At 39.4% G+C, this 15,243-nt stretch overlaps 1 protein-coding gene across 1 annotated transcript in view; it reads left to right on the forward strand.

Annotated features, from left to right (window-relative positions):
• Positions 1-15,243, forward strand: part of CFAP54 (cilia and flagella associated protein 54) — a 112,904-nt gene that overhangs the window by 46,470 nt on the left and 51,191 nt on the right. The window contains 12 exon segments of the mRNA XM_054386770.1: positions 763-910; positions 1,979-2,134; positions 3,140-3,262; positions 4,945-5,082; positions 6,589-6,685; positions 7,002-7,091; positions 7,487-7,613; positions 8,439-8,550; positions 9,885-10,021; positions 12,910-13,140; positions 13,989-14,125; positions 14,358-14,363. Coding sequence (XP_054242745.1) covers positions 763-910; positions 1,979-2,134; positions 3,140-3,262; positions 4,945-5,082; positions 6,589-6,685; positions 7,002-7,091; positions 7,487-7,613; positions 8,439-8,550; positions 9,885-10,021; positions 12,910-13,140; positions 13,989-14,125; positions 14,358-14,363 — 1,502 coding nt within the window.

Below are 15,243 nucleotides of genomic sequence, written 5' to 3' on the forward strand. Positions count from 1 at the left end.
TTCCTCTTCTTGTTCTTCCTCTTCTTGTTCTTCCTCTTCTTGTTCTTCCTCTTCTTGTTCTTCCTCTTCTTGTTCTTCCTCTTCTTGTTCTTCCTCTTCTTGTTCTTCCTCTTCTTGTTCTTCCTCTTCTTGTTCTTCCTCTTCTTGTTCTTCCTCTTCTTGTTCTTCCTCTTCTTGTTCTTCCTCTTCTTGTTCTTCCTCTTCTTGTTCTTCCTCTTCTTGTTCTTCCTCTTCTTGTTCTTCCTCTTCTTGTTCTTCCTCTTCTTGTTCTTCCTCTTCTTGTTCTTCCTCTTCTTGTTCTTCCTCTTCTTGTTCTTCCTCTTCTTGTTCTTCCTCTTCTTGTTCTTCCTCTTCTTGTTCTTCCTCTTCTTGTTCTTCCTCTTCTTGTTCTTCCTCTTCTTGTTCTTCCTCTTCTTGTTCTTCCTCTTCTTGTTCTTCCTCTTCTTGTTCTCTTCCTCTTCTTGCTCGTCCTCTTCTTGTTCTTCCTCTTCTTGTTCTTCCTCTTCTTGTTCTTCCTCTTCTTGTTCTTCCTCTTCTTGTTCTCTTCCTCTTCTTCCTCTTCCTTTCTCAGGTATTAGAAAAGTTGAGCATTTTTTTTCAGGTTTATGTATAAACTTTATTTCCAAGAAGTAGCTACAGTAATATTTTTTTTTTTTCCCCATCAGCTTAAAATTCCAGACTGCATTTTAGTATGATGCAGGATTTCAGGCCTGTGATATGTGAATCATCATTCACTTGCTTTTATTGTTTTATGTCTTGTAGGTTACGTTTTGATGCTCTGTCTCGGACTTCTCCTATTACCCTGCAGCTTTTTCTCAGGAATATATTTGCTGTCTGTGACATCAGTGTCAGGGAAAAAGCACTCTTCTGTGATTCCATCCGTTCCCATGAAATGCTTTATAAGGAACAAGTATGTGTGGCTTAAAGTAATATACTTACTTTGATTTTTACTTTTTTAATTTCTTCATTTCAGAACTGCAAGATGAATGTTGCCATTTACTAATCCTATTTGCAGAGTAATTATTATCTGCTCTTACTTTCTGAAGTGTTTTAGTAGCTGTTGATTATTTTCTACCCTGGTGGAAAGAGGATTTCCAAATCAAGTATTGCATAATCCAAAGCCCACTGATTCCAACTGAGGAAGGATTTCCCTTTCTTGAAGTGGTGGTAGGCTGTAATTTAAGACCCAAGTCTAACCATTGTTATTTTTGTCTTACTGAGATGCTCCTTAGATTTTTAATTTGAAACACTTCTGCTTTTTCATTTATATATTTGCATTAATATTGAACTTTTACCAGGTTTCATAGGTTTAATACAGTAAATGTCTCTTATTTCAGGCTTTCTTGTAGTATAGTGGCATGTTAATGACACAGAAAACTTATTTATTTGGATAGTCAAGCTTGGCCTCCTGTTTTAATGCCTTCCCATTTGCTCCTTCTTTGCTGAAGTACTTGTCACAGAAAAATATGAGCAGTTGATTACTCAGTGACTTTACTGGGTCTGCTCACACATGCAGCGACTGCAGCAGGGAACTGGAAGGGAAAGAATTGTCACCCTCCCCTTAGCCTCCTCTGAGAGTGAAATTTCCACTCCACACAGGCTGAGGTTGTTAACCAGGCTTTTGAAATTGTATAGGCAATTTCAGAGGGCACAATTAGCTTAAGAACAATCATTTCCTTTAAAATCATGAATGATGTTGCATTTATGTGCTTCTGACAAAGGTCAACGTAAATTCATTACTAAACTTTTACCTTGCTTGCTGCTTGCACTGCTCTTTTGCACTGCAGTAACATCTGTCTTCCTTTACTCCCAACTGATTTTAAACAACAGAGTTGATATTTGAATCAAAATGTGTTTTGTTTTGGGCTTTTTTTTTTTTTTTGGTGGGTTTTGTTTGGTTGTTTTTATTTTTCTGTTTGTTTGGTTTTGATGCCTTTTTTGTTTGGTTTTGTTATGTTTTGTTTTGTTTTTCCCACAGGTTGCCAGATTAGCAGAATGTGAAAGAATGGCTGTGGCCATTGATCTTAGCAATTGGTTGAATGATAGAAGCTACAGCCTGCAGTCTGTTGTACAATGTTATGGGCTTCTTGCTCCCATGATTTATCACAAGATTTCTTCAGTACCAATAATTCAGGTGAAAGCATTTTAAGACAAAGCAGCTGGCATTTAAGTTCTGCTCTTGCAGTGATTCAAATTAAACTTGAAATGGAGTGGAGAATGGGAGAGCTTTGATTTCTTAATAGGTGCTGAAAGAAAAGGCTTTCATGGGTTTGTGTGTTTGCAGTGCATTGATGTTTGGTGAATGTGATGACTTGCTGAAGGCTCAGCTAGTCCCTGGAAAGGGCTTCTGGTTTAGATTTCATAATTAAAAGGACAAGTAGTTTAGTCATAGAATCAGAACAGTCCAAGCTGGAAAGGACCTCCAAAGCTCATCCAGTCCAACCTCCAAACAGCCAGCAGGGACATCCCCAACTAGATCAGGTTTCCCAGGGCCTCGCGAGCCTTACCTTGAATATCTTCAGGGAAGAAGCCTCAACCACCTCCTTGGGCAACCTGTTCCAGGGTTCCACCACCCTCTTTCCACCACTTGTTCTTTCCTTGCATGATAGATTAAAAAAAAAAAAAGGGGGAAAGATATCTTTTATTCTTAGAGCACACTGGAAACATTTTTATTTTGTATAAAATGAAGACCACCTCAATGTGCTTTTAAGCAGTCTTTTGCTAGGAGTACATCATCCCACTGAATGAAGCATTCTTTGATTTCATGTTAATCAAATCAGCAAAAAATAAAAATCCATGATGCACCTGTAACTTAACAGCTGAGATTTTCTGTCAGCATCTCATTTATTCCAAAGGGCTGTGCTTGAAATCTCAACACTGTCCATTCAATGGAAATTTTAGTCCCGGCTTTTGAAGACCTAGCATATCATCCTGTCTGTTAGATTGCAAAGTACTTTTAATGTTTACCATCAAATACAATAGGCTGCAGAGAGGTACAAGCTTCTACCTGTGTTGAAGACTCCAAACTTTGTTTTAACCCTTGGATTGTTTGTTTGGTTGGGTTGGGTTGGGTGGGTTGGGTTGGTTGGTTGGTTTGGTTGGTTGTTTTTGAATGTTTTGTTTGTTTTGTTTTTCGCAGATCCTCATTAAGTGCTTGGCTGTCCTTCAAGAAATTCCAAGTGCTGCTTTGCAGAGGAAGCAGTCAGGGTGCTATGAGAGCATTCAGCATATGATAGCTTGCACTTCATTTTATACAGCAAAGGTATGGTCTGTATGATTGTGCTTACAGCTTAGTTTAAGTTATATTAGGAAGAAATTCTGGACTGGTGGAATATGTCCCTGTCCGTGGCAGGGGAGTTGGAACTAGATGGTCTTCAAGGTCCCTTCCAACCCAAACCATTCTGTGATTCTATGATCTCTTGTCATTCAGGGGAAAAAGAAAAAAGCTTTAATAAGCTGGCCTTCAGAGTGATATCATAGAGAACTGACACTCTTAAATGGTCAGGGTAGAGAAATATTTATTACTATCTTTGTATCAGTGCATTTTCTAGGATAATGACATTTGGGCTGTTTAATAGAATTGAGAATTTTCATTTGCTCAGAAACTAGACTGTAACTATTAGTCCCTGACATGAAATCTGTATTTTCTATCATTGTGTGTATTTTTACATTGAAGGTAGTACTGTTTTCAATAAGGCCTATATCTAATATAGAAATTTATGAGTTTATTTACTGCAGATAAGTCATATTTGTAGTTTTAATCAGATTAGCTTGTTTGGCTTGTTTGTGAATTAGAGACAAGAGATTTGTACCATTTGGTCCCATGTGCTGGCAGGAACACTGACACCTTGGTTTACTCAGAATACAGGTCTGAGGTGAAGCTGGGAAGTCAATTCCCAGGTTAGGATCAGGTCTGGTGAGGGGAGCTCTGTTCACACACAGCCCAGCAGGCTGCTCCATCATGATGGGAGCATTTTGAGGTCAAGCTGTGGAGTCAGGCCATGCATCAGGTATCCAGACCAGTGCATCCTTTTGCTAGACCCAGGCAGGACTTGGAGCATGCTGGAGACCAGCACTCCTGCCACATAGGAGCTGGCAGGGTCTGCAGGCTCAAGCCTGAGCTGAAGGTGGAGCTATCAAGGTCAATAAAGCCTATCAGGACCCTTGGTACACAGTGTTTGTTGGATTCCCCAGCTGAATGGCTGGCTGATTGCACTGCTGGCTGTTTTCTTTTTCTTTTAGAGACAGCTTTTCAACAGAAAAACAAACAGAATGAGTGAATTGCAAATGCTTCTGATGAATCCATGGTGTATGATTGTCTGTTGAGTTACAGTCAGGCCATGTACTGTAATTATCCTAAAGTAAGCTGTGCCCTTACTTTGTGTATCCCAAAGACAAACATCCTAACTCAAAGTTACCTTTCACAGAGCACTTTGGCTTTTGAGAGCTCCATCTAAAGAAGACAAAGCCATCTAAAAGCATTCCCTACACTGTTCACTTAGAAGTTTCATACTTGAAAAAATGAATTTCCCCTCTCCTGGGATTTTCCAAGGTGCAAGAGAAGCAAAGGAGCATCATTTAGTTACCCTTTAAATTCTTTGATAGCAGCACTGAGAAGAGGGAGAATGGCAGTCACAGAAATAGATACTTCTGGTTACAGCCTTCTGTTCTCTGAGGGATAGGTTAGGCAGGACACATAGATGCATATTGAAATTCCAATTATTGTGCAGGTCTATAGTCCTGGGTGGGTTTTGGTGGGTTTTTTTCTGTGGTTATTTTTTTTGTTTTGTTTTTAAGCTTAAGTACTGTGTAATTAATTTCTATTCATAGTATTCACGCATTTTGACAATTGTAAGTAGACAATAATGAAACATTGCATGAGACAATAATGAAACATTGCATGTCATACGAAAAAAAAATATGTAACAGATGACTCTTTAATAGGTTCTACGTTCATGGAAAGAATATGAACTGGCAGTAATTATTGTTAACTATGGGAAAAATTTGTTGGATTCCTCACTAGCAGGCTCACCCTGCCTGCCACAAGCTCTGAAAACTGAAGAAACACACAAAGAAGTCAAAGTAATTGCTCCAATTTTTACTTTTTCTTTTCTCTAAATACTGTATTCTATAATTTTGAGGGCTACATTTACTCCCTTTTTGTTTTAGAAGTGTTTGTGTAGATGAAGAGTTTCTCTGCAGAATAAGAGTTCCCAGAGGGCAGCTGAAGGGCTTCTGTTTAATTGTAATCATCTTTGTTAAGAGCAGTTGCAGACTGCAGTGGGTGCAGGATCTGATCATGTTGAGCTGGTGAGGGGTTAGCAATATTATGGTTCAGAGCCATGAGGATTCTGAAGATACTTATATGAGAATCCTGAACTGATCTTCACAAATGCCAGGAATGCTTTCTTAGACAGAAAAAAACAATGAGTAAAGAAGAGTAAAAATGTCCTGTGCAATGTAGAAGCTTAGCTTCCTATTATGGCTAGCAGCTGCTGTGTACTGCTGTCAGTGCTGTAGACTGAAAATTATTTCTCACTGGAGGAAGAGCTTTCCACTTCAGAGTGCTTAATACTTAAAAAGAGATGCAACAGGTTGTGAGGATTTCCTGCAGCTTGGACTCAAGTGTTGATTCTCCATACTGTTCTGCCTGGGTTTTTCTTGAAATAAGTTTTAGAGGAGATTATACTGGAGAGGAATTTTGAAACAGAGGTAAGAAGTAGGAATAATGAGAGAGGAAGAAAGGAAGCAGTGTGAGCATAAAATGAAGATATATTCAAGAGAGGGACAAAAAGTCAATCAGCTCACAGGGAAGGATTTAGGTATGAAAATTTGAAGGACACTGATAGGATCCAGGAAAAAAAATTGCCCATTGTTTATTGGTGAATTTAGCTGCCCCCAGGTTCATAACAAAAAAGCCAGAAAGGGATCAAAGATCATAAGAACAATATAATATCTTGAGCCAAGTAGAACTGACTGAAAATTACTTTTTCACCAAAGTGAAAAAACAAAGAAAGAACTTTCTTTCCAGAGAAATATTTTTATTTCTGTGGGCAGTAAATAATCTACAAACTATGATTTTTTTTTTCTTTTCTGGAAAACAACACATTTTATCAAACAATCTATTCCAAGATGTTGTGGTAGTAGCACATGGGACTTCCCTAAAAATTTATTTGGTGGCAGAGCATCTCTACTGACTCCCTAGGAGATCAGTGGAGAATGAATGATGGCCAAGTTTTTGAAGCTGTACTGAAAAAAATGATGAACATTAATTTTGTTTCACTTAGATAATAATAAAAAAAGGAAGACAATATTGGTGAAATGATCAGACACAGAATTAGAAGAGTTGGGATCTAATCTGGTCTTCACTGTTGACTTTTTGGTTTTAGTTAGGTGAAAACTAACCCAGAGAGGTTTTGGAGTCTCCTTCTCTGAAGACTTTCCAAACCTGCCTGGATGCATTCCTGTGGACTATCCTAGGTGATCCTGCTTTGGCCAGGGGGCTTGGACTTGATCTCTGGAGGTCCCTTCCAACCTCTAACATTCTATGAAAGCTGATTTTCCCTAACTAAGTATTCACTGTTCCAGCCCATTTCTTCAAAGACATCTGACTTAGCTGCCATGGAAAAAGCAACAGAGAATCTAAATGCTCTTGAATCAAACCTCCTCAAACTGACAAAACCAGGTGGGTGTGCTCTCAGAACACTCCTTACCTTTTCCTTTGGACTTTTGTTAGACCTCTGCTGAACTCCAGGCATCCTGCCCATTAGTTTAGTGCCTGGAAGTTCATCAGTCATGCCCATAAGATGTTCATGAAGTAGCACAGCCACTTTTGGTAGAAAAGGGCAAGCTTTTGAATTTCTCTCAGGATGACAGTGAGAAATGTCAAAGCAGACTCCATGCTAAAGCAGAGTTTTTCTAGTCATCAGTTATGATTCCAGGTAGAGTTTCTGTTACACACTATCACTGTCATAATGGATTTGATTTGGTTGTTGATTTAGCTCAAGGATCAGAGCTCACAGGACATGAAGATCCTTTTTTCCTTTACCCTGTGGTGTCATGCTGGACATCAAGCAATGCTTATCGAGAAGGTAGGATAGTTGGTGTTTGTTTTAGTTGTAAAGTCTTCTTTGCTGCAGAAAGTTGTCAATAAATCTCTCTAATTCTTGCTTGGAATAAACTGGAAACTGTTTTCATTAGTTCATTAGCTCTCTACTTCTTGCTTGGAATAAACTGGAAACTCTCTTCATTAGCTCTCTACTTCTTGCTTGGATTAAACTCCTGGAAACTTTCTTTTCATTTTGTTTTCAAATATACAGAATCCAGTAAAACACAGATTAAGAAAGCTTTTAATACAGTCACAGTTAGTGCATGAAACACTTGCCAACAAATGATTTTTAGATGTAGGCATAGCTGTAATTATAGCTCAATTCAGAACCTTTTACACCATAAATACAAGCCCTGTTAATGATTTACTTTGTTGCAGTGATGAAATTCAGAAACAAATCACGTTTTCTTGAGTTTTTTGTTCAAGTTTTGCAAAAAACCCTGAATGAAGAGAAGTTCCAATCTGTTCTGGAATGGGCAGGAGATGTGCAAGTTTACTTGAAAAGGTAAAGCTCTCTTATGGTAGTAGTGAAAAATTTCTGCTTAGGTTCATCAGTTTCACAGTTCATAGAATCATAGAACGGTTTGGGTTGGAAGGGATCTTGAAGATCATCTTGTTCCAATCCCTCTACTATGGACAGGGACACCTCCCACCAGCCCAGGTTGTTCATGGCCTCATCCAACCTGACCCTGAACACCTCCAGGGAGGGGAACATCCACAGCCTCCCTGGCCAACCTGTTCCAGTGTTTCATCACCTATTTGCCTCATTGTTGTGAGGCAGTGGGATAATAATAAGAATGTTGAGTTAAGTGAGAAACAAACTTATCAGTGTAGGGTCCAAAATAAAATCCTATACTGGAAAGATACCAAAGGATACTGAAAAGGAACCTAATTGTAGACATTTAGCTCAAAAGATCCCAAAGAAATTTAACTCTGACTTTGTGATACTTAAAAATGCTCACCAGTGTTTCTAAAATTTAAAAATAGTCCATGAAAAGGAGAAATATTATAGGGAACAAGTAAAAAAAGAAAAAAAAATGGACATGAAGTTCTTTCCAGAATTCCAGAGTAGAATTTGGATAATGAAGCAAACTGTTTTGTTTCACTAGGAGTTAGGAAGGTGAGATAATTGTTACCTAGAAATTGAGAGATCTATAATTTTTTATTTTCCCAAGGGGAAGAAAGAAGGAATACCTTCTGAATTTAAAACTCCTAGTGAAGTAGGAATTGCATGTGCTTTACCTGTTCCCAAAGATAACCGTTTAACTCTGGAAGGAGCTCAGCATGGGTGATGGCAATCATAGTGACTGTAGCATCCTTTGTTTCTCAGGAGGAACAATCACTTTCTCGGCAGCAGTGGAATTTCAACACCGATCATAAGCTCTCCCACTCTGTCAGAAAGCATGGAGAGACACACTGCAGGAGCTGGGAAGTTTCAGAAAGTGAGTCTGATTTTTAAGAAGTCATTTATGTCTTGTCTGGGCAGGAACACCATAAGAACAAAAATGATTTTTAGCAGCTGTCTCATGAAAACCTCAGCTAGAAACTGAAGTTTGGAGGACAAAACTCCAGTCCTCAGCTCATCTCTGCACTCCTAAAACCAGGAAGAAAAGCTGGCATGGGATTTCTCTGAAAGACCAACAATTGGGAGGAATTTGAGATGAGGCAGGCTAATATTTTCCAGAATCAGTGAAGATTTGGCTTTCATCAGCTCCCTTTAAAAAACTCAACATGTTAATAGGGAGCACCTTGTGTACTATTACATTAAGGAGATCAGTTTAGGACTTGTACTTGCACTCTTTGTGCGTAGTTCTTGATTAACTCCTTATACAGACATTTTATTGCACAACAAAGTTCTTTGCTCATAATTCTTATAAAATAAATGTTTGCCTTTATTGGATTAATGGATTTGTATTGTTTTGGAGGAATAGTTTTCTCCCTCATAACCCACTATTAATGGTGCAACACTGCTATCGTCTGAGACAGATTAGAAGCATAGAAGTCATGGAATCAGAGAATCATTTAGGTTGGAAAAGACCTTGTGGTGGGTTAAGAAACATCCCTCCTACACAGACAATAACCAGGCTAACTCAGTTTGGAAGTGAATGAGACCTTTTAGATCATCAAGTCCAACCAACTCTAGCAAGTCCACACCAAGCCATATCCCCAAGCACCACATCTACACAGCCTTTAGACACCTCCAGGGATGGTGATTCAGCCACCTCCTTGGGCAGCCTGTTCCAATGCCTGACAACCTTTTCAGGGAAAAATTTTTTCCTAATGTCCAGCTTAAACCTCCTCTGGTCCAGCTTTTGAGGCCATTCCCTCTTGTCCTATCACTAGTCACTAGGGAGAAAAGACCAACACCCACCTCACAACAACCTCCCTTTGGGTAGTTGTAGGGAACAATTAGGTCTCCCCTCAGTCTCCTTTTCTTAGGGGAAGGCTTTTTTGTCTCAGGTTTTGCATTGCAGTTTTGCTCTTCATAATAATAGGAAAAGAACTATCTTTCTTTTTGAGATGAAAACTAGTGATAAATGAAAGACATTTGGGAACCTGGCTGGCTTCTTCGTGTCATTTGACATTTACCTTCCAGAAAAATGGTGAAGCTCCTGGAATATTAAATCTTTATTTTTCTGTCTTACTTTGACAAACAGTTCCAGGATTTACTTACTGTTCTGCTTCTGCAGAAGTCAATCTGCTGTGTACCTCAAGCAATTGATAATGTAGGTATTTTAAGTACATTAAAGATTTTCATGGAAGATTTCTTTTAAAGGGTACAGCGACCTCACCTTTAAAGAAATCAGAGGATTCAACTCTGAAGAAGCCAAGGAAAGAAGCCTTGAGTCCTATTCAACGTAAACATCAATTCATGAACCAACCAAGCTTAACAAAGTCTCCAGAAGCACAAAGGTAAATGAACACAAGTTGTCAGCTTCCTATAAAGAGCCACATATTTTGACTGAAATTTAGTTTATTGTATTTAAAAACTCTTTTTTCCTATCAAATGGATGAATTTTTGAACAGTCCACTTACTTTTCTGTTTTAGTTTGATATGACAATAGCTTCTACTTCAGTTTCAATTTCAGAGGATAACTGTTGAAGATTTTGAAGTCTTTGGATTAATAATCAAAGACTGCATTTAATTTCTCTTAACTTGAGAATGTTTATTCATCATGGTGGAAAAGCTATATTAGTTTGCATCCTATAATGCTCTCCAAACTGGGCTGGGGAGCTTACCTGTTAGGAATTTAATAAAGAATGTTAACTTGTTCCTCATGTTCAGCTGGTTTCAGAGTGACTTTTGGCATCCTTTTGTTAGTCTTTTTGGATTAGTTGCTCTGTACCTTTTGGAAAACTGTTTCTTGATAGAAGCGAATCAAAATTAATTTACATCTTCTCTTGGCAAATAATTCCATTTGTTTGGTTCACCCACCCCATTTTGTTTGGTTCACCCACCCCATTTTGTTTGGTTCACCCACCCCATTTTGTTTGGTTCACCCACCCCATTTTGTTTGGTAGAATCACAGAACAACTTAGGTTGGAAGGGACTTCAGAGCTCATCTACTCCAACCTCCCAGCCATGGGCAGGGACACCTCTCAACTAGACTCAGCTGCTCAAGGCCTCATCCAACCTGGCCTTGAACACCCCCAGGGAGAAGGCATCCACAGCCTCCCCGAGCAACCTGTTCCAGAGTCTCACCACCCTTGTACTGAAGAACTTCTTCCTAAGATCCAATCTAAATCTCCTCTCCCTCAGCTTCAAACCATTCTCCCTTGTCCTACTGCTAGGACAACCTTATGAAAAGTCCCTCTCCCGCCTTCAATTACCCTTCAGGGATTTGCTTAACCATCCATTTCTCCTGTGACAGAAAGAACCCACCTGATTTAACTGATTTTGCTGGCCTTCAGTGGAAGAGGAGAAGTTTATCTTATCATGGGCTTTTTTGCTTTTTCAGCTACTCTTTCATGTCTTGCACAGTAATATTGCTGTATAAGGTGATCTGCCATCATTTTAAAGGTGGAAAGCAAGAAAACAGGCAAATAACTTAGACTGATAAAGGGATCAGTTTATGAAAAAATAAAAAGTGAGGTTTGATTTGATCTCAGCATTTTGTGTGTGCAGGTAACACAGAATTGTTTGATCTGGCAGAGAAACATTAAAAAAAAATATCTCTGGCTAGAAATTAAAGCCAGGCAACCAAATGTGAAATAGTTTGCTTCACAGTGAGGATTATTAGCTACCAAAACACAGCAATAAAAACAAAGATCCCAGTTTATGGTATTGTAGTAGTAGACCCTCCCTCTCCTGACCAGCCTATGTGAAGCACACTCTATTGGCTGTGTAATCATCTGTTTGGATGATTCAAGGCCAAATAACTTCAAATAGAGAGCTAAACTTTTTGTGAGTAGGATGAGAAATATCCTCTGGAAGTTGATAAAAATCTTAAATAGGATTTAGTGTGCTTAAAGAGAGGAAGCACAATTGCTTTTCCTGTCTGCAGCACAATTCCTTTTGCACTAAATATGTCCTATGCTTCTGTGGTGGGTTGAAAATTCCCCTCCAATGTTAACTTTGCCAGACCAGCTCAGGTGGAAGCAAATGAAAGCTGCATTTACAAGCCAAGCCACAATCTACAATGAAATGCAAGGAATATGTACAAATATGCAGGATTTACAATATTTACAGGGATTTACAATTATCAAACAGCACAAGGACCCCACCTCCACCCCTGGCCAAAAGACCAGGGAAGATGCAAACAGCTTCTCCCTCCCTGCCTTCCTCTTATCATCGTGTACAAAGGGAAGAGAGAGAAGCAGGGAAAAAAATAATACCAGACAAAACAATTCAACCAAGGTCAGTAAAGCCAGTGAGTATCTCCCTGAGTGAAGAAGCAACAAGAGAAGAGAGAAGAGTCAAAAATGTTTTGGGAACCAAATCTTATGGGAGATACCCCTCCAATGGAATTGTTTAGAATAATCATTATTTTCCTTTTTACATCCAATAGTGATTTATTTACATTTTTACTGCTTTCTGCTTGACATCTGTGGAAAAATTTAAAGGCATAGTCTAAAACTACCACAGCTTCTGAGTTAATACAAGCCTGCATGGCCAGCAGATGGAGAGAGGTGATTCTACCACTCTGCTCTGTTCTGGTGAGACCTCACTTGGAGCACTGTGTCCAGCTATGGGACCACGAACACAAGAGAGACATAGACCTGCTGGAGTGGGTTCAGAGGAGGGCTGTGAAGATGGTCGGAGAGCTGGAGGACCTCTCCTGTGAAGACAGGCCGAAAGAACTGGCACTGTTCATCTTGGGGAAGAGAAGGCTCCAGCGAGACCTTGTAACTGCATCTCAGCCTCTGAAGGGGACCTACAGGAAGGCTCAGGAGAGACTGTTTAGAAGGGCTTGTGCTGATAGGGCAAGGGACAATGGTTTGAAACTGGAGCAGGGTAAGTTTAGGCTGGACATCAGGAGGAAGTTCTTCACAATGAGAGTGGTGAAATACTGAAACAAGTTGCCCAGGGATGTGGTTGAGGCCCTATCCCAGGAGACATTCAAGATCAGACCTGATGTGGCCCTGGGCAGCCTGATCTGATTGGAGGTGTCCCTGGTAACTGCAGGGGTGTTGGTCAAGATGACCTTTGAGGGCCCCTTCAAACCCAATGCAATCTGTGAATCTGTAAATCCGTGACATGCAGGGGGATACTTTTGTGTAGCTTTATCATTATCTTCTTTTCTTGAGCTTCACAAAAGCACAGTTTCATGTTTTGCCTACTTCACATATTTTTCTTTTAGGAAAAGTGAGGAAGAGTTGCTAACAATAGCTCGTCACAACTTAGTGGTGCTGCTGAAACCACTCGTGAGGAACTACTTAAACCGAAAGATATTTAAGCAAATATATCTTGAAGAGATGCCCTGGAGATCTCAGATGAATATCTACCTGGCAATTGCACACTACAACTTATTTAAAAAGAAACTGGATGAGCAATATAGCATTGGGATTTGTGATTCACAGCACCTGAACAGGTACATCTTCCTGAATTGCTGGTGACTGCTGTTAACATAGCTTCTGGTGTCGTTGCCTTTAATGCCAACAGATAAGTCAGTTTATCACATGAACAGTTCAGCTTCCAAACACAGATTGGAACAAGCTTTGCTTTTCTGTCCTGATGGACTGGGTTCAGAGGAGGGCCACGAAGCTTGGAGCACCTCTTCTATGAGGATAGGCTGAGGGAATGGGGGTGTTCAGCCTGGAGAAGAGGAGGCTCCAAGGAGACCTAATGGCAACCTTCCAGTACCTTAAAGGGGCTACAGGAAGGATGGAGAGAGACTGTTTACAAAGGCCTGATAGGACAAGGGGCAATGGCTTCAAACTAGAGAAGGGCAGATTTAGATTGGATGTTAGGAACAAGTTCTTTACTATGAAGTGATGGAACACTGGAACAGGTTGCCCAGGGAGGTGGTTGGGGCCTCATCCCTGGAGATATTCAAGGTGAGTCTCAACGAGGACCTGGGCAACTTGATCTAGTTGAGGATGTCCCTGCTGACTGCAGGGGGGTTGGACTAGATGAGCTTTGGATGTCCCTTCCAGCCCAGACCATGCTATGATTCTATCTAGCTGGTGACATGCACATTTTCAGTTGCCCACTTGGCTGGTCAGATAAAAGTTTTGCTCTGTACTATACTGTGCTGTTTTTTGCTTCCTTGTAACTTTTGGCTATCATTCATTGTTTCTGATTCCTAAAGCTGCTGTAAAATAATCAAAACTCACTTTTGAGAAACTGATTTTTGTGTATGTGTATCAAAAGCCTTTTAAATATTATTTATGAAGGTTTTTTTTTTTTATGCTTTGTACTTTTTCTTCCATCCTGCAGTTACAATATTCTGGATCCTGATATATTCTCATTAAATAATTCTGGCATTCTCTTGGTGAGCGAAGCTATAGAGAGTAACATGACAACACCAACTCCTCCTGCCTTTAAAATGTCAAGAGTGACCAAAAAAGAAACTTGTAAGAACTTTTGATGTGTACACAGCTCCAATCACTTTCAACTTTTTCTTTCTCTGAATTTTTATCTTGGCATTCATCTGGGTATCAAAAGTGTTCTCTTTTTTGGCATACTAAGTGTAAAAGAAGTCATAGTCAATCATGGGTCATTTATAATAACTCTGAGCATTTTGTTTATTGTGTTGCAAAATATGTTGCTTTTAATCAAGTGGCTATTCTTTATCCTACACTCTAGTCACAAGTTTATATATTCTAATAAACCAGAGATATTAGCTTTTTTTTTTTTTTATTTGCAGAAACTACACTACTTAGACTTATTAAACTGATAACATTCCAGGTTATTCTAAATGCAATTATTTTTCTCAGCTTCCTGGTTGTTGTTTGGTCTGTGGTTTCCTTTACATTTTCTAACAGGTCAATAAGTCTTTCTTCAAATGATATACTGAAGTTTATTGTTGTCTTTCAAATTTTAAGTAGCATAATTGAGATCTGCTTCTCTGTTGCTTGCTCTCCAGTGTTTTCCTGTGGCAGAGAATACCTCAGGATCTATTTTTTTTATCTCCTCCCACTTGTACTTCAGTTTTCTGTCTTTCACATTAGACTCTTAGCTCAGCTATTTTCAGTAACATCCTTTGAGGGTTCAACAGGTCTGTAAGTAATTGTAAAATACAGGACTTGGATATCTCAGGCATTGGTGATAATATAAAAGTCAACCCAAAGTAGTCTGCATAGCCACCTTAAGTCCAAGAAGAAATAAGAAGTTTGGGCTTTTCAATAGCACTTCAACTGTGGAGAGCAGAACTCTCCTTTCACTCCATGTAGGTCATCCTTAGATAGGATTCAACCACCCTTTTTGCCTTTTCCACCAAGCTATCATAAAAAACCTAGCAGTTGAATTTACCGATTCTCTTTGCAGCAGCTTACTTTCAGTTATACTCTTTTGCCTTACAAGTCACTGAGAACCAAGCCACTGGAAGTTACTCAAAACTAATGAAAGTCTTGTTTACTGCTTCCTCACTTAGCAATATTGAATGAAAATGTCATGAATGGTGCAGTTTGCCGTTGAGTTCAAATATTGTTCAGCTTCAAAATAGCCTCTTCCTGAAACCTACAGCTCAGGT

This window comes from Indicator indicator, chromosome 14 (assembly GCF_027791375.1).
Source record: "Indicator indicator isolate 239-I01 chromosome 14, UM_Iind_1.1, whole genome shotgun sequence".
NCBI lineage: Eukaryota > Metazoa > Chordata > Aves > Piciformes > Indicatoridae > Indicator > Indicator indicator.